Source organism: Theropithecus gelada, chromosome 7a (genome assembly GCF_003255815.1).
Source record: "Theropithecus gelada isolate Dixy chromosome 7a, Tgel_1.0, whole genome shotgun sequence".
Lineage (NCBI taxonomy): Eukaryota > Metazoa > Chordata > Mammalia > Primates > Cercopithecidae > Theropithecus > Theropithecus gelada.
In genome coordinates, this window is record NC_037674.1 from 26,681,976 (window position 1) to 26,701,419 (window position 19,444).

The 19,444-nt window shown below is 48.5% G+C and overlaps 1 protein-coding gene across 2 annotated transcripts in view; it reads left to right on the forward strand.

The window, feature by feature from the left end:
* GLDN (gliomedin) overlaps window positions 1–19,444 on the forward strand; it is a 67,770-nt gene that overhangs the window by 45,282 nt on the left and 3,044 nt on the right. For both annotated transcript variants that reach the window (XM_025390344.1, XM_025390345.1), the window contains exons 3-9: window positions 252–269; window positions 602–709; window positions 11,758–11,904; window positions 14,457–14,585; window positions 17,189–17,272; window positions 17,370–17,495; window positions 18,586–18,736. In XM_025390344.1, coding sequence (XP_025246129.1) covers window positions 252–269; window positions 602–709; window positions 11,758–11,904; window positions 14,457–14,585; window positions 17,189–17,272; window positions 17,370–17,495; window positions 18,586–18,736 — 763 coding nt within the window. The remainder of the gene's footprint in view (window positions 1–251; window positions 270–601; window positions 710–11,757; window positions 11,905–14,456; window positions 14,586–17,188; window positions 17,273–17,369; window positions 17,496–18,585; window positions 18,737–19,444) is intronic.

The following is a 19,444-nucleotide window of genomic DNA, read 5'->3' on the forward strand; positions in this document are numbered from 1 at the left end:
GTTAATCTTGGTTCCTTGAAACAAGCAAATGTGGTTTGATTGGCAAATGGGTCTTTGTTGAATTGCTTTAAAGGAAGGGTCTTTTGGCCAAATATAATGAGTTCTAAATACAAGGTGTAGAATCCGTTGCTTAGGGTCGGTAGATAATTAGGAGATTTGAAGGTCGGGGGTGATCTTTGTTTTCTGGGTTCGATGCTGGTTTCTCTTTCTTCCACCCATGGTTTCTCATTTAAATTTTTTTTCTGTTGTAGGACCTCCCGGACCACCAGGTAAGAGCCCTTGGACTTTTCTAGTTTAAGGGGAGGCTGTGGGTGGCCAGACCCCTAGGATCTCTCTGATGGGACAGATGAGGGGAGGGCAAGAGCCTGGAGGCTGTCCTGCTGTGTGTCTCCTTCTTTGTGCCCCTCACCTGAGGCTCCTCCATCACCATTCCCCTACTTGGCACTGCTTTTGCCAGAGAAGGAAGGGAAGAAGTGGGAGAGGATGTGGAAAAGGTATTGATGCCTGCTCAGTTTCATCGGTAAAGGAAATTACAGTAACTTCAGTGAAGAATGTTTTTTGTTGTTGTTGTTAACGTCCCTGTTTCTGTGTTTTGATGCAGGACCTCCAGGAGCTGGCGGGTTGCCAGGACACAATGGATCAGATGGACAGCCTGGTCCTCAGGGCCCAAAAGGAGAAAAAGGAGCAAATGGAAAAAGAGGAAAAATGGGTATTTTTGGCAACTCTTCTAATTAATTTCCCTGTTGTTTATCTCCATGATTGCATTTGGGTTGACTAAAGCTGTGTGCAGCAGGGGTAAGGTGCTTCATCTCTGCACAGTGTAAGACCTTGTTTAACTCTTACCTAGAAGCCATTGTGTTCTGGGATACCAAGGGTACACTTCTTGGTCCCACCTTGACAGATGTTTATTTCAAACTGGAGAAGCCGTCTCCTGGGAACTGACTCCCTTCTGCAGACGGGAGGTGGAAGCAGCAGGAGCCCACAGCCCTGGGAGGGGCACTCTGTGGGCCGTGTGGCAGCTGGTGCTGGCACATGCTCTTTCGAGCCTCAGCTCCTGCCTTGCCCTCTATTGCCTCCGCCTGCCCAGCGAATCTGTGTTTGGTTGAAAATCAATGAATTGATGTTGGCCCCTGGTAAAGCTTTTCTTGGCTAGAGGAATAGCTGAAACTGCTTGAGTGGAAAGGCAGCATCCCGGCGTCCCTGAGGCCGGCACTCAGGTCAAAGGGTCTCCTCTTCAGGGGCTACAGGATAACTACGAAGATATGGCTGGCATCTCGGAGGAGCTTCCTGTGCCCTGTTACGAGCAGGGCCGTGCCACCACTGGAGCAAAGACCCAGAAGCACCAAGGCATCAGATGAGCCCAGGGAGCAGTAAGAAGCAGGGGCTGGTGCAGGGCCTGGCAGGAGGCTGGGGCACAAAGGGGAAGATTCTGAAGGGCTCTGAGCCCCCGTCCTGGGATCCCCAGGGCAGATCCACCTGAAGAAAGCTAGCACATGGTGTGTTGGGAGCTCAAAGACCAGAGGGTAAAAAACAACTCAGGAGGCTCCTATGAAGGCCTGGCTGTCAGCCACCCGTCAAGGCCACTGCTGAGAGGGGAGGGAGGTTGTTTTCGGCCAGAGACTCCACTGCACCGTCTCATTTTCAACCTCTTGGCTCTGCTACCCAAACTCACTTGGACTTGCCCTGGACTAGAAGAAATGGTAGAAACTTCTTCCAGACAGCAATTACTCCTTTGGTCACCTCCACTGTTATTCTCATTAGCAATTGAAGTAAGGGCCAGTGGAGAGGGAAAAATTGCCGAGCACCTCTGCCACTTGGCAGTGCCTACCTGCTTGTGTTCCAGAGGGCAGCTTCAGAGAAAATGGGCACACACCGTCCAAGCCAGCTCAGTTCTCAGAAGGCCAGCAATTACCATTGGAATTACCGAGCAGCAATGGATCGTTCATATAGGATAATAATTATAATTATACATGAGCATCGCTGTAGAATAATGATGCCTATTAGCTTATCCCAGGGAGACTCCAAAAATGTGATTCAGTCCTGAGGCCTCGGCAAGGGGCATGAGGAGGGCAGGCTCAGGGGCAGGAGGGCACCCTGCTAGAGCTGGGTGTGGGGCACGTAGGAAAGGGGTGGTTTTCAAAAAGGCTTGAGACAGATCCCTGGCCTTGAGGATGTGCTTTGCATGCAGTCTGCAACCCAGGGAGTATAGAAAAGAAAAAGTGCATTCATTTATGGAGCACATATTTGTGTGGCAGGTACCATTCTAGATGCTGGAGATTCAGAAATAAGCTCCCCTCCTCCACCTTCATGAGGCTTACATTCTAGTTGGGAGAGATGGATAGTAAATAAGATAAACAAAATATACAGTCTGGTCCATGGTGATAAATGGTAAGGAGAAAAAATATCATAGAAAGGGGTGGGAAGTTTAAGTGGGGTTAGAGGCGGTACATTTAGATTGGGAGGCCAGTAAGACCCCCTAAGAAGGAGCCTTTGAGCAAATACCAGGAGGAGGTAAAAGAGAGTCTTGGGTTTCTGGGGCAGAGGGCTCTGCGCAGAGCATATAAGTCACTAGGGTACCTGGACAGTTTGAGGATCAGCAAGGAGGCCAGGGCAGCTGGACAGAAGGGATGAGTGGCTAACCTAGTCTAGTTGAGATCAGAGAGGTAATCAGGCCAAATCAGGTCAGCCCTGGGCATTTCAAGAACTGTGGTTTGTACTCAGAGCAAAACAGGGAGGATGTGAAGTGGAACAGTGCTATGCCTGACATATGGATGAGAGGCTGGCCTGACAGCTGTGCTGAGAGGCTTTAGGAGGGAAGGGAAGAGGCTGGAGCAGAGGACAGCAGCAGAGAAGGGAGAAGGTGTTGGATCCTGTTTGTCACTGGAGGGTGACCCCAATCCTTGGTTTCTGGGAGATCTCATAGGAACTACGGCAAAGACCCCCTTCTCTACAGCAGTACCCCAGAGAGTAAGGCTTCTGGGGGTTGGCAGCGTTAGACCGTGAAGCCTCCACTCATACTGAGGGTGGAAGTTGAGTCCCCGAGGCCCCCACAAGGAGTCCATTGTCCCAGGCCAGGGGAAGTGGGAGACTAGCCACCAAAGGCTATCTGAAGAACCCAGCTCGATGGGGTCACTCACTTCATGGGCCAGCTCAGGCTGCAGAGCAAGAGCCACACTGTCCTATTAACCCTGCTGAGGACCTGAGGCTGCACTTTCCCTCCTCACCCACTCCTGAGCCCTGGGACAGATTCCCTTCCTACCCAGCATCTGCAGGAAACGGATAGGGAGGAGGGTCCAGAGGCAGCAGGGCCACTGAGGGGAACAGGGTTCCTTCTGAGGGCCATGAGAGGCCCCAGAGGGTTGTCAGGTGGGAGAGACTGATGGGATCAGATCTGCCTCTCTAAATGCCACTGTGGCTGCTGCGTGGAGAGCGCACTGGAACCGGCAGGCGAGTGAGCCAGCGGCGTAGAGGCAGGGAGATGGCCTCTGTAGGCGGCAGACAGTGGGCAGGGGCGGAAAGACCCACAGGGGTAAGTGATATTTAGGGGTGAAGCCAGCAGTTCCCAGTGGACAGTAGATACAGGGAGTTAGGGGGTCAGGGAGGCACAAGACTGACTCTGAGGTTGCTGTCATGCTCGACTGGATGGATGGATGAGCTGCTCCTGCGTGAGGCGGGCAGCCCCGCACTCAACTCAGATCTAAAGGGACAATCGTGGACTCTGCATGGGATGTGCTGAGTTTCAGATGCCCTGAGGTATCCAGGAGGAGGTGGGATGGTGGCCTTGGAAAACAGGTCTGTAGTCGGAGGAGGTCTGGGGTGAGAGATATATATCAGAGAGTCATCGAGGCACCTGGGCATGTGGGCAGGGGGTGAGGTCACTTAGGGAGAGAGCCTGGCAGGAGAGGAGGGGCTGGGTTTCATCCCTGAGAAGGTCCAACCTCAAGTGACCAAGTAGAAGGGGACGAGTCAGCAAAGGAGACTGAGCAGGGGACTGAGCAGCAAGAGGAGCACCAGGAGAGGGTGGGGACATTCATCAACAAATACTTATTCAACAGACGTCGAGTGCTGTTGGGGAACCACAAAAGACACAGACACTGTTCTGGAACTTTCCATCTTTGGTGGCGAGGCCAATATCCATAGTCGACAGTCGCATCCACCTACCATCTCAACATGAGACGTGTGTTTGAAGGGAAGAACAAGGTGCTCCGAGGTACAGTGATAGAGAGGGAGGGCAGGGAGGTAACAGCTTTGGCCAGACATGAAGGGAGGGCCCGGCGCACACAGAGGGTGGGGTCACACAGTCAGGCGAGGTTGGAGGCTGGCCCCAGGCCTTTCCAGACCTTTGGATAAGCAGCCAGCTCCCAGGATGGCCCTGCAGGTCCTCACGTGGGTATGCAACCTGCCAGGCCATTGCTGTGACTGTAGAGAAGGAAGGACTGTCATTTAAACTGAGAGTTAAAGGATCATTCGTGGTTTGCCAGGCAGGGGTGGGGTAGGAGAGGTGTGGGAGTGCATTCCACAAAGAGGGAACAAGTGTTGTTTCGAAGAAAAGGAAAAAAGGCCTGGGTTCCACAGAGTTAGGGACCCAGTTAGGGTGGGGTGTGCCTTCTAGCAACAACCTTCGGAACCATAATACGCAGCCAGCATTTACTGCCAGACACTCCACTAAGGTCTCCGTACACTCAACTCATCTAGTCCTCACAACAACCCAAGGGCATGAATACTTTCGTGAGCCATATTTTTTCCAGATGGAAATACTTCTGTCTTAAACAGGCCAAGCCCACCCTTATCCCAGGACCTTAGCACAAGTACCGCTAGGGACCCAGAGTAGATTGGGATGGGACTAGGGCATAGTGGCCTGTGCCCACTGCCCAGAATGCCCTCTCCCTGACTTCCCCTGTCTTCCCATGGTGCAGGTCTTAGCTCAGATGTCACCTCGTGTACATCATCATCCCTGGCCTCTGTGTCTAGCCCCTGTCTCACCTACTCTGTCACATCCCCTGCTCTTTTGAAATATTGACCTCTTCCTGAAATCACCCCATGGTGATTATTTGTTGCTGCACTGAGGATCTGACTCCCCAAGTGGAATCAATCCAAATTATTGATCTTTCCCTGAAATCGACCCATGGTGATTATTTGCTATTGCGCTAATGGTATGACCTCCCAAGTGGGATCAATTAAAATATTGATCCCTCCCTGAAATCATCCCCTGGTGATTATTCACTGTTGTGCTAATGGTCTGACTCCCCAATTGGAATCAATCGAAATATCCCTCCCTGAAATCACCCCGTGGGGATTATTTGCTGTTGTGCTGATGGGCTGACTCCCCAAGCAGAATGTGAGGCCTGTCAGAGCTTGGCCATGTCTGTCTTGCTTAGTTCCTACCTTCAGTGCCTGGAACACACAGCCAAGGAGCTCAATAAATTCACTGTTGAATTATTGGATATAACTTGTGTAATGTCAAAAGCTAATAAGTGAAGGAGGCAGAACTTGAATCCAGGTTTCTCTGACTTCTGGACCCCTGCTCTTAACCACAGTGACACTCAACTTCCGTGCTCAAGGGGCTTGGGCCCTGTTGTGAGAGCAGGGTTACAGGAGGTGCCGAAGAGCAGGAGCAAACAGGAAGGAAGCCAGGGCCCTGAACGCTGGTGCAGTTAATGATTGAGAATATAGGGCTTCAGACACCCTCCAACCTGAGCTTCAAGGCTGAGTCTTCCTGGGAGGGCTGGGAGCCTTCCAGCCCTTCAGAGAGGCCTGTAGGACACTGTTGAGAACACACAGTTCAATGAGTATAACCTGCCAGTCAGAGACGGTTGATTTTGTCCCTCTTGTTCCCTGCCTTCAAGGCAGAGGGGAACAGTGGAAGGAGTTCTAGGAGCTCTTGCCTTTATCCCTTACTGGCCCTGAGGCCCTGGGCAAGTCACTCCAAGATGAGGCCTTGACCTCCTCATCTGTAGCCAGAAGAGGTTGGGTTATGACAACTCTAATATGGTTTCTGGTTTTAAATAGTCCACTATAGTGTTTGTCAGTGAAGGCAGGGACTATGTTTTATAGATTTTATTATTCATCGCATCTCTTAGCTAGGGCCCAGCTAAGACCCAATAAATAATTGATGAATGAAGAATGAATGAATGAGTGCACGAATGAATGAATGAATGCATGCATGAATGAGAAGACTAGAACATCGTGTCTGTATATAAGGGCTTACAATCCAGTTGAAAGAGAAGATACATCGTGCAACAGCAGGTACTCGGTAACTACTAATTCCGGTTGGAAGACTGCTTTATACTTCACAGCAGGCAGTACTGCCAGAAGAAAAAGCCAAACTCCCCCGTGCAGAAGATGAGCAAATAGGACCCTGTGTAGAGGATGGATTGTGCCGTAGAACTAAGCATAAAGCACGAGAGAGAGAAGAGGGATCAGCACCTTGGAAATAAGTAGAGGAGTGGTGGGAAAGGCTGGGGAATGGGGCCCAGTCCCAAGACACGAATAAGAAGGAAGGCTTTCATTTCTGGGTTTGTTTTGTTTTGTTTTGTTCTTTTAATGAGAATTTGATTTTTAGAGAAGATACTGCAGCAGCATTAACTGCAGGGAGAGAACAGAAAGGCCTAGGCTCACAGGTTATGAGGCCACCCCTGGGTACAAGTGGGGACCCTGGCTAGATTGGGGTAGGACTAGAGGGTAATGGCCTTCAAAGTAAGGTCGGGGGTTCAGCTCCACATACGCAGGAGGCAACCAGGAGCCATTATAAGACTACCCTGATGAAGCCAGAGTTTAAGCTCTGTAGCCTAACGGTTGCTTCCAGGAGACTGACACATCAAAGCTTCTCAGGTTCTGAGCTTAGAAAAGCTAAGAATGATGGTGGAATGGCTCAGAGGCAGAGCTGGAGCCAGATGATTTGTGTCCCGGCTCTTCCGCTTACGAGCGGTATGCCCCTGGGCAAGTTATCACTTTGTGCCACAATGTCCTTATTTGTAAAATGGAAACAATAATAATATTACCCTTATAGTGTTATTAGGAAGATTAAATGAGTTAATATATACAAAGTGCTTAGAAGAGGGCTTGACACATGGTAAGTGCTATACTGGGATTAGCTATTATTGTTGTTGTTTTCAAAAGTGGGGAAGGAGAAACTTTATTTTAAACCAAAAGGAAATCTAAGTGGAAGTGTTCTGTATTCATGTGGAAACACCAACCTAGATCTGAAGAAAAAGGTCAGAACTGAAAGAAACCTAAATGTTGTCAATTGTGCAACCAGCATCTTCTATGAAGTCTGACGTTCCATTGCCTCAAAAGCAGTTTCTTTCTTTCCAGCTGCCTCTCATTTTCTCACTTAAGAGTTAATGTTGCAGTATCTTCTCTAAAAGTCAAATTCTTATAAAAACAGAAATGAAACCCTCCTCCATATTCGTGTCTCAGGACTGGGTTTTGTGTGACACCCTCTCGCCCCTTTCCCCCGCCTTAGCAACAGATGATACTGCTGAAAATAAAGCATCCTCCCTCACCCCATGTTGTGAAGATGAGAGCTGACCTCAGTCTCGAGATATCACACAACTCCAAACCCGAATGCTGATGAAACTGTTTTGAGTGGGCGACACCAGAGAAAAACAGTAGAGAGCCGCTCCTCGCACAAGTTAGGCAGGCAGAGTCTGGCCTTTCTTCTCTGGCAGAATGTGCCGACTCAAAGCCAGCCAGAGGTCCACATCACATAGTGTCATAGTGTCACTTTGCACAGCTGGCATCCCTGACCTTCCCTGGGACAGGGCAGGGAAGAAAATGCCACACACAGGTTCCTGATAGTGAATCGTGATTAGGTGGTATTTAATTTCTGACATACCACAGCGAAAGCACAGCCAGGGCAATTTTACCAACAAAGACGAGGGGATGCTTTGTCAGAGCTATGGTGGACAAGAGGGCAAAGGCAGACTCTATGCAGACAAAATGTCCCCCAACCCTTTCTTAATGAAAGCTATAAAATGATCATGCATTTCCCAACTAGAGTCAAAATGCAGCCTCAAGCAAAGGCCTTGAATAGCTTTAAATACCTGCCCCTGTGGGGGGCGCATTACAACAGCTGCCCCCTATTTCACATATGGCCTTTCCGAGAAAGAAAATAAAAGACATAAGAGGAAGAAAGAAAAGAAAGGAAGGGGAAATAAGCTGACGATGCAGAAGGCTGTTTGTGACTAGAATAAATGCCTGAAGAAGATATCCCTGCAGTAACCAGCAGATACCATTTCCCTGAGCACTGCTAAATCTGGGTCACGTGAAACCTTTCGAAGGTGTCAGTTACACTTGGTGCATTGTGCGGGCTGGACTCTATGGCAATGCCCTGTCTTTTGTCTCCTTCAGATAATGTGCCAAATTGCCTATTTAAAACACTGACAAAAGAATGTCTTCTCACACAGAGGGCCTGGCAGAAGGGCTCTTCTCAAGTGAGTGAACCACTTTCCACCCAGATGTCCTGATGACTGAGGGCTGGGAGGAGCCAGTGCAACAGGTTTTTGGTGCTATCGTGAGGGAGGTATTACGAGCCATGACCCCTCAAAGAGGCATGATTTGACCCCTATATCACTGAATCCATGGCAGAGCCACCGCTGACAATGGAGGGATCCCCTGCTCCTCTTCACATCCTCTTCTACTGTGCTCCCCCAGCTCCACTGGACGGGCAGCCACCGCCCAAGCTTACCACTGGTAGTGGTGAGGACCCTGGGACTTCTGACTCCCAGCTGCAGCTGAATTTCATGGTTTTCACTAAGATTTTTTTTTTTATTGGTTGGTTGAAATCTAGCAAATTTTTTTTATTCACTACAGTTTTCTTCTAACAGTGATCAACACTTTGAGGCTTTGTCATGCACTGCTGTCATCCTTATAATAGTCTGCGGACACTTCCCTGAATATGGAATATGAGCATGAATATGGAAGAGCAGAAACCATTTTGAATATTTATTACTGCTCTGGGGTAAATGAAAGGTGCTAAGAGCTCTAGGTTTATTTTTAGGGTAGGGGTCCCCAACCCCTGGACCCGTATCAGTCCATGACCTGTTAGGAACTGGGCCGTATAGCAGGAGGTGAGCGGCGGATGATTGAGCGAAGCTTCACCTGTATTTACAGCCACTCTCCAGTGCTCACATTACCGCCTGAGCGCCCTTCAGATCAGCAGCAGCATTAGATTCTCATAGGAGTACAAACCCTATTGAGAATCTAATGCCTGATGATCTGTCACTGTCTCCCATCACCCCCAGATGGGACTGTCTAGTTGCATGAAAACAAGCTCAGGGCTCCCAGTAATTCTACATTATAGTGAGTTGTATAATTATTTTGTTATATATTACAATGTAATAATAGAAATAAAATTCACAATAAACATAATACATTTGAATCATCCCAAAACTATCCCTCCCCACACCCCAGTCTATGGAAAAATTGTCTTCCACAAAACTAGTCTCTGGTGCCAAAAAGGTTGGGAACCGCTGTTTTAGGGAATAATTAATCTGGTGGCAATGCAGGGCATTTGGATATGAACTGTGGGGTATTGTGAGATGCTCACTTCCCCATCACTGAAATCTCTGCCACTTGGGCAATACCTCTGTTAAGCAATATCTCCAAGGGGCGGTTGTTAAAATGAGCACATATTCTCTGAGATAGGGTATCATGGTAATTGATCCATATCTGGCAATAACTTAGTACAATATTAGATAATAACTTCCCCTCTCAAGGAGCCTGTATAACTGTATACTCAAGAGTTCTAGTAGCCTTTTATAGATTCCTTGAGATTTTCTATGTAAACAATCATGACATCTGCAAACAGTCTTCATCCTTTTCAATCTGTACGCCTTTGAGTTATTTTTCCTTGCATTATTGCACTGGCTAGGACCTCCAGTAGGATGTTAAATTAAAGTGATGAGATTAGAAACCATCACCTTCTTTCTGATATTAGGGAGAAAACATTCAGTCTTTCACCATTAAGGATGATGTTAGCTGCAGGTTTTTTTGTAAATGCCCTTTTCCAGACTGAGGAAGTTCTCTTCTATTCCCAGTTTGTTGACAAATCAAGAATGGGTGTTGAATTGTATCAAATGCCTTTTCTATATCCTTGAGATGATCATATACTTTTTCTTGCTTAAATTGCTAATACGCTGAGTTAAATGAACTGAATGATTCAAATTTTGGACTCTCAGCAGGCACAGAGTCAGGCAGTTAAATCACTGGCAGATAGGTTTGATCCTTTAGAAACTTGTGTTGAAACTTTGTAATGATGGGGTCCACCACAGCCTTTAACCTGGGGCTAATTTAGCCCCACTACTAAAACCAGACTTTTTCAAGGACTCTACCCAGTATTTCAGTATTTGATGAGATTTCTCCATGTTGGCCGTGGGAATGAGAAATTTTTGCTGTGTGAGCCCTGAGAATTTTATAGCAAACAGTGTGTGAGTTCCTTTCCCAGCCCTCTGGAATTCCCTCATGTGTGGAAGTCATCCCTCAGTCACAGGTTCAAGAGAGCCCTCTGCAGATCCACAGGGCTCTCTCACACAGCTGTCGTCTTTCTGCTCTTCTATCTTGCAAATTCTAGCCATCTCCATCTCCCCAAACTCTGGTTTTTGGCCCCTCAACTTAGTGAGATTGACAGGCTATTTGAGATCCTCCTCCCTGTGCCACTGGGAACTACCTCCCAGCAGTGAACTGGGACAATCCAAGGGTGCTTTCACTGCTCAGGGTTCAAGGCTGACACAAGCTGTTACTTAGACCTTGACTGGTTTCTAGCAATGTAGGGAGGACAGCAATTCCGGTAGTCATAGCTCCCCGTGAACAGAGGCAGAAATTTCACCCACTACCTTTTGTTCACCATCCCTATTAATGGTTGTCCTAAAGCAACTTTACCTGTTTTCCTATTGTGATTGAAAGTATTTTGCATTGGAAGGTCACAGAAAAGGGCACTGGAGATGGAATCAGAGGTGCTTTGCTGCTCTGACTTGGCAGCATCTGTTATAACCACTGTAGGCCTTAGTTTCAACATCTATACAATGAGAGTAAGGATGACTGCCAAGCCTACCACTCCAATATGTTGTTAGGAATAAACTAAATAATGTGTTTAACACTCACTATTATGGCAGCAGATACACGCCTCTGAGCATCATGGTTGCAGACTTCTCATTAGGCCTTCCTTACCTTCTTTCCACTGTTGCTGTCATCGCCCCCTCTTGCGGTTCACTCCTCTCTCCAACCTGTTGGCTCAGCCAGATTTCTCTAAAAATAATCCAGCAGTCCAGGAGTAGTGGCTCACACCTGTAATCCCAGCACCTTGGGAGGCCGAGGCAGGCGGATCACCTGAGGTCAGTTCAAGACCAGTCTGGTCAGCATGGCGAAACCCTGTCTCTATTTAAAATACAAAAATCAGATGGGTGTGGTGGCTCACGCCTATAATCCCAGCTACTTGGGAGGCTGAGGCAGGAGAATTGCTTGAACCCAGGAGGCAGAGGTTGCATTGAGCCGAGATCGTGCTATTGCACACCAGCCTGGGTGACAGAGCCAGACTCCGTCTCAAAAAATAAATAAATAAATAATCCAGCAAAGCCACCTGGAAATGCTGTTCTTTAATGAACGTATGGTCACACTACTGCTCTAAAACAGTTATGAAAAGCTGTATGTTTGGTGTATAAAACTGCTTCCCTGGAAAGCACAAAGTACAATAATATAAAGTGGTATGCCAGAACTTTTTGCACCATAGGCTAACATGTCATTTGCTTTTTTGGTCAGGGATACCTGGAGCTGCAGGAAATCCAGGGGAAAGGGGAGAAAAGGGAGACCATGGTGAACTGGGCCTGCAGGGAAATGAGGGCCCACCAGGGCAGAAGGGAGAAAAGGGTGACAAAGGAGATGTGTCCAACGATGTGCTCCTGGCAGGTAAGAGGGGTGCGCTCTGGCTCTCTTTGAGGGCTTGTGTGCCCAGAGAACTTCCTGGCTTCGAACACCAGGGCTGCTCCTGTGTCTTCTCTCCTTTATGGCCTTATGTGGCCATCTGTTTTGCAGCATGTTTTGGAGTTCTATGCTTTCAAAGAGGAGAAACCTGAGCATGTTACTCCATGTAGCAAGACCAGATCTGGGTTCTAAGCATACATGGTTCAGGTAATTGGGTCTAAAAACCACGGTTGACTTGAATGGAATAAAGGAAGTTTTCTTTTCCAAGATATATTGAAATCCAGCACAATCCAGAATAAGACAAGTAAGCAGGCAACTTACGACACCTCAGAGGACAACTGACAGGAAGCACAAGCATTTGCTTCACTGATGAGGTCGAGCCATCCTCAGGCCCTGATCCTAATGGCCTTTTTACATATAATTAGGGCAAAATATTGTTGTGCCAAGCCCTGATCAACCTCAGTAGGGATGGCAACAGATTCAAGAAACTAAAGAAGAAATCCAGGGCCAGCAAATGTGACACAGAGCTTTACTGGAGGCTTCGTACAGAGGAGAGAGTCCAGTGGTGGCGGACTGGACAGGAGAACCAACTTAGGACAAAAACAACCCAGGGGCAGTGGGCTGGATGAGCTAACCGCCTTACCTGCAGCCCAGGGGCAGTGGACTGAGCAGGAAAACTGCAGCCACTTGCAAACAGCATGCAATTTACCTGGCATTTTCACTTAACACCTGTACCAGTCCGTTCTCACATTACTATAAATTACCTGGGACTGGGTAATTTATATATTTTTAAAAAGGTTTATTGGCTCACAGTTCTGCAGGCTATACAAGAGGCATGATGCTGGCATCTGCGCGGCTTCTGGAGAGGCCTCAGGAAACTTGTAATCATGGCAGAAGGTGAAGGGAGAGCCGGCACATCACATGGCGAGAGCAGGAGTGAGAGAACGAGAGTGGGGTGTGAAGTGCCACACACTTTTAAATGACCACATCTCGCAATAACTCACTTATTACCAAGGAGATGACCCAAGCCATTCATGAGGGATCTGCCTCCACGATCCAAACACCTCCCACAGACCCCACCTCCAACACTGGGGATTACAATTCAACACGAGATTTGTGTGGGATATCCACACCACATCAACACCCTCCCCTTAACCACCTCCACCTGGCAACCTTCACTTAACCCAAAACTCAGGGCCTCAATTGCCTGCACGGCCCCTCTTCCATGAGATGGGCTGGGGGTTCAGATGTTCCTCAAAACAAGGAACAAAGCTCTGGGTTGGCAACTCCCAGATTCCCTAGCTCTGAGCACACATTCAGATGCATCTGCTATCCAGGGTCATTCTAAGGATACACTTCAGTTATTGCCATCAGGGGCGTTTCCCCTACAAATACAGTGGCTGCTTTTCCAGCCCAGGGTAAAAGCAGATAGTTGGTGTTTGTGGGAGAAGAGGGTAAGGGGCAGAAAGTCACAAAGCAACAGCACAGGGGAAAGAACAGGTAACAGCTGACTCTCATGGAGGAGCAGGAGGCAGAAGAATTTTTAAAGCACAGTACCTTGGAGATCATCTATATGATAAAAATATAACATGTAAATATAACTATGTAGTCAATACAGATTTATCAAATACCAGAGAACACCATTTCTGAATCAAAGACTTTGCTAGTAGCTGGAAATGAGGAAGACATAATGTCTGTCCTCAGGAAGCTAGGATGATGCTAAATGTTCAGAATAATGACCCTGAATCAGTTGCCCATCCAACCATCTATCCATGCATTCAGACTTGATTGAGTGCCTATTGTTTACCAGGCACTGTGCTTAGACCAAAGTATCAAGGAAAAGATCGAACTTGGTTAATACATCTTGTCTCATGAACAGCAGATGTTGCTATGCAAAACATGTATAATTTCAGAGGTGTTTTCAACAGGGTAATATACATAAATGTATTTGAAAAAATATAAAATTCTGTTACACTTCTGTTACATAGAAAATCTACACATCCAGAGTACCGTGTTCCTCCATGCTGCTGACCACATGAGGGGTGATGACAAACCCTTCAGTAAAGCACCATCCCTTATGAACCCCAATTGAAAAGACCAGGTCAGAGCAGAGGGTGTCCCCTGGAGGAGACTGGAGAGGGCGTAGGAGGTTGGGCCTCATCTGCTCTGCTTGCAGATCTCTGCCCCTTCCTGGTGGACAGAGACCTGCCTCCAGCTTCTGTGGCCGCACTTGTCCACTTGTAGAGAAACTGAAAAGCCTTATTTGGTCTGACTGCGAGGAGGCAGCTAAAGAGACCTTAGCTGACCACTCTCTTCCCTTTTTCCCACCCTCTCTCCCTTCTTCCTTTCCTCCCTCCCTCACTCCTTCCTTTCCTCCCTCCCTCCCTCCTTCCTTTCCTCCCTCCCTGCCTCCTTTCCTCCCTCCCCTTTCCTTCCCTCTCTCTTTTCTCTCTTCTTCTCTCCCCTTCTCTGTCCCTCTCTCCTCTTCCTCCTTCTCCCTCCTCCCTCCTTCTCTCCCTTTCTCTCTTTCTCTCCAGGTGCCAAAGGTGACCAAGGCCCACCCGGTCCACCTGGGCCCCCAGGCCCTCCAGGTCCTCCAGGACCCCCTGGAAGCAGAAGAGCCAAAGGCCCTCGGCAGCCAAACATGTTCAACGGCCAGTGCCCAGGTCACCAGCTCTCCCCCATGGGGCCCGCCTCCTCTGTCAATTATTCCAAACTCTTGGTCTGGACCCCAGGCTCTGTGACCAGATTTGTTTTAATAGAGGGAGGAGGGTTTTGTCCAAAATGAGAGTTCCCTTCTTGCAACCTTCTCACAGGAGGTCTTTGTAGTCTGCCCTGGGGCTGAAGACCAGGGACAGTATTAAAATTAGGCCTCCCACTCCCCTTCCCTCCTCCTGCTTCCTTCATTTACCAGCAGCCCAGTCCTCCTCCTTGCCCTGTCCACCATCCCTTTCCCCTGAAACAGTCTGGAAAGCTAAGCTGCTGTTTTTGCACTCTTGGGAAGTGAGAAGCTTGACTGATGCTCAGGAAATGAAGGGGAAGTTTGGATTGGTTAAGTCCTCACGAATAGTAACAACAGTGCTTCATTAAGCCAGGCACAGGGCTATGTGCTTATTTAATTCTCACAATAATCCTATGATATTGGAATCATTATTGTGTGCAACTTACAGATAACAAAACCGATACCCCAAAGAGCTAAGGAACTCGCTCCAGGAGTAAATAGCGGAGCTAGGATTCAAACTCAGTTCTGCCTAACTGTAAAGTCCCAGCTCTCAGGGCATCTTCCATTTAAATAGAAATTCACACTTTGAGACCTGACCCAAGGTCAAGCCAACCAAGAACAAGGAATACTTGACCTCTGGTGGACTTGTTCTTTAGCCAGTTTGTGGCACAGTGGCCACAGGGTTGAAAGCTAACTGGAAATCAAGGATTATATTAATGGAAAATACTTCTAGGGTGATGCTAGGACTTCTCCCCCAAAAGGGGTGACCTAGGATCTGTCACCTAACTGAAACTATGACGAGGGCCACTTGCGGCCATCTCCTTAATGGCACTCATAAGGAGGGTCCTCACTGGAATTTCTCAGCCTTGCTGTGGCCATTGCTGTCATTTTCCTAAACAGTCTTGAGTTCCGTTTGGTGCACTGTTCTTTCTGAAAGACATTTGGGGGCACACAGTCAGCTGTCAGAGTGGGCGAATCTGTGCTTTCGAAGATGGCACCATCGCCCTCCCCAGTTCAGTAGAGCCTGATTGTAATTCTGCAACGTGAGACCACGGCAGAGCTGCTCCTCTGCTGGGCTACTGTGCAGTGCCTCCCCAGCCATTAGCATCAGCCCTTTGCTCAGCTTCCCCTGAAGAATGAACTGAGCGGGACCTCCCCTGAGAGAAGGGGGCTCTGACCCGAGCTTTTGCAGAATTCTAATTTGCCACAGGCTCTGCCAGCCAGTGACAGCTCTTGTCTAGAGAAGCAGTCTCTGGGCTTAGCCTAATCTACCAGGCGGCTGGATCGGCAGGGGCTGGATGCAGAGTAAGGAAAATGGCTTTAAATGAAAGGCATTATCTTCCACTCTGCCTCCTAGAAATGAGTCTTTGGTTGCCAGGCATTTGCGTCTGAACTTGGCCCTCTCTCCTGCTCCAACTCCATGTCTTTAATACCCTATAGTTCCCTAAGTGGAAACCCCAGTTGAAACCCTGGGGGCAGCAGGATTGCCCGTGGGAAGTTGTAACAGATCCCTGAGCCCGCTCTCATCAGGTGACAGGAGGACTTCAGGGAAACACAGGCTTATCCAGCTGGAAGGAAGCTTAGAGATCACGGAGGGTCGGGAGCCCCTTCAGATGACCCTTTCCATCAAGCAACCACAGGGTGATTTGAAACCCTCAGGATTTGAGTGGGCCTGCGGTTCAGTCCATGTCCTGTCCTCTTCACCCTGGCCACACGCATCCTCCTCCCTCTTCTCTCTCAGCCTTACTTCTGCTGCCCTAAGGCACCTCTTCACCAAAGGTCTAAATTCAGCCCATTCATTAAGGGGGACACTGATAAGCCAAGGAGGATGAATCATAGCTCAGCTGTAGCCTCAAGCCAACTTGAACCAGGCCCCTGTCAAGGACCTGTGTTTCTCTAGGCCCTTACACAGAGACAGTGGGGGAAATGGTCATGAGGGGACTCCCATGTAGGCCCTTAGACAGAGACAGCGGGGAAATGGTCATGAGGGGACTCCTGTGTCTCTGGGCTGGATGGAATCTAGATTACTTCTTCCTCTAAATCTGTGTTTCCCCTCCTGATGCCTCTCCCAGGAAGATGCTGCATAAAGTGGACCACCCCATTCTCTGGGGCTGCTATTTCACAGCTTCCACCAGCTTCCCTGAAAGTGAAAATCCTTCCAGAACAATGCAATCATGATAGTGATACCACCTGCCAGATGGGCCAGGAGGGCGTCAGCAAGCCTCTCATTTCCCCCAAATTGCTGAGGCCTTGAACAGGCTGGCTCAGGCCACTTTGTTGCTTTTACTGATATCCTTTTGGGGTTGTATTATGTTAGCAACTGTACTCCTGAAAAGCTTCTTGGGAACTCAACAAGCAGGGCAAAGAATTTGGAAGGCTATGACTTGGAGTTGCTTAAAAGCAAGCAACCAAGGAATCTGGTGACCTATTGCAAGGGATGCTTATGAAACTAGAGTCTGGAATGAGGTGGGGAAGAGCAGCAGCTATAAAGTCCAACAAATCTCACTGTGCCAGCTGTATTTGCTCTGATGATTGTCGTCATTTTAGGTGAGACCTGTGCCATACCAAATGATGATACCTTGGTTGGAAAAGCTGATGAGAAAGCCAGTGAACACCATTCCCCACAAGCAGGTATGGAAACAAAGCATCCTGTCTTGAAAGTCAGAATTTGAATGCCTTCAAGTCATAATTGGCAGGTAAGTGACTTTCTTTTCTCTTCTTTTGGCAGAATCCATGATCACTTCCATTGGAAACCCAGTGCAAGTGCTGAAAGTGACAGAGACATTTGGGACTTGGATAAGAGAGTCTGCTAACAAGAGCGATGACCGGATTTGGGTGACGGAGCATTTTTCAGGTACTTACACTCGGCCAATGACCCATATCTGTGTGGTAACTGTATTTTTCATCTGTTGCCTACCTTTGGGCGTATTCCATTTGCGTGTGTCTGAAATCCTCAGTAGCTGGTGTGATAAATGTCTCTTTATTTTAGAAAGACCAATGAGTGGGCAGAAAACTTTCTTCCTTTGAACATGCTGGTGGCAAGCTTTGAAGTTCAGGTCACAGGAGCATGACGAGGGTAACCCAGAGATCGCCTGTTTTAGGACAAGTATCTAGAAGGAAACAAATAGCATTATGACTGCAGGCCTCATAAACCTCCAAACCATAATGGGAAAAAAATATCAAAGACAAAATCCTTGTGGACCACCCATCTTTCTCTAAGGTTGCTCCCTCTCCCAGAAGAGTACTTTTGGACATCTTTCCCAGCCACCTGTGGGACAGAGAGCCCAGGGAGAAGGTGAAGGTCCACCTTGCAGTTACACTGCATCTGAGCAGGACCCTAGTTGTACTGTCCCAAAGAGAGGTGGTCAGGAATTGCTGGTGGTAGTAACAGTGGCCTCATTAAAGAAGGGGTCTGACCATACTCACTGGTTGGAGAAATAGCTGAGAAGAAATCACTTCTTTGTTTTATCAAGGCCAGTTATTAAACGGGGAAGCTGGTAGTAACTGCCCAGATTACCAGGATTTGGGGACTCAAAAAGAAAGTAATGTTGTGCATTAGTAGTGGCTGCTGCACAGTGCAGGAAGAGGTGGGAGGAGGCAAGAGGTGACTGTCCAAGCGCCAAGTATCTGCTATTCCTGGTGAAGGCCTACACCACTCTCATAGAAAGAGATAAACAGTGTAGAGTGGGGTGGGAGAGGGTGATACATAGTTCTCCCGGGAGTCAGGCCAATTCGATGCCTACCACATTTGAAAGACATTTCAGAAATCCATATGGAGAGCTGGACTTTGAGATGGGGAGTCTTAGACTCTTCACACTGGAGAAGGGACCTTAGGGAACACTTCACTCTCAACTTCCCTCCTTTGAAATTCCTCCCAAGGACTCCCTCCCAAGCTGTGATTACTGGAGGTAGGTAACGGCCTCTCCCTGGCTTCCCTCCTACAGGCATCATGGTGAAGGAATTCAAGGACCAGCCCTCACTTCTGAATGGCAGTTACACGTTCATCCACCTTCCGTATTATTTCCATGGCTGTGGGCACGTGGTTTACAACAACTCTCTCTACTACCACAAAGGGGGTTCCAACACCATAGTGAGGTGAGTCGCACCACGGCACCTTCTCATGCCTCTCAGGCAGCACCTGCCCATGGTGCTTTTGTGAGCAATTGGGGGTAGGGACTGTGTTTTCATCATCTTTGTGTCCCTAGGGCTGACACACAGAGGTCAGTCAGGGTTTGTCGACTGAATGAATCACAGGATATGTTAGTGAGCCCCGTGACCCAGCCCCTGCCTGGGGTCTGCATTTGTTGCTGGTCTGGACAGCCTGAGGAAGGTCAGAGCCAGGAAGAAGTGGACCTGGAGTGGTAATGGCTGCAGCTTCCCCTTCCTCTGAGAGAGAAGCAGCCTGAACTCAGAGCTCCCCCTGGTGGAATGTGCTGCTGCTCCCTGATGAAGTTTTGCTTTGGAAAACTTTGGGTGTGGGGAATTTCATGTCACAGCTGAGATCATTGAAGACTGGGGAATGAACCCCAAGTCAGGCATCTCTGCCTTCAGATCCGTCTGTCATCCTGATGGAGTCCTCCCAGGCCGCCCTCTGCTCTCCCACGGGGAAGCGAGGAGGGTCACCTGGGTACACATTGCCCAGGGCAGCCGCTGAGCCTTCCCCACAAGAGTTGCTGAAGTTCTGTCTTTAGGGTTCAAGAAGAGGAAATCAAGCTCTGGCCTTTGGAGGCAGAAGAAGGTCGTCTTGGGCCAATCAAGAGAGCAACGAACCGAAAGCCAGGACACTTGGTTTCTGGCTCCAAC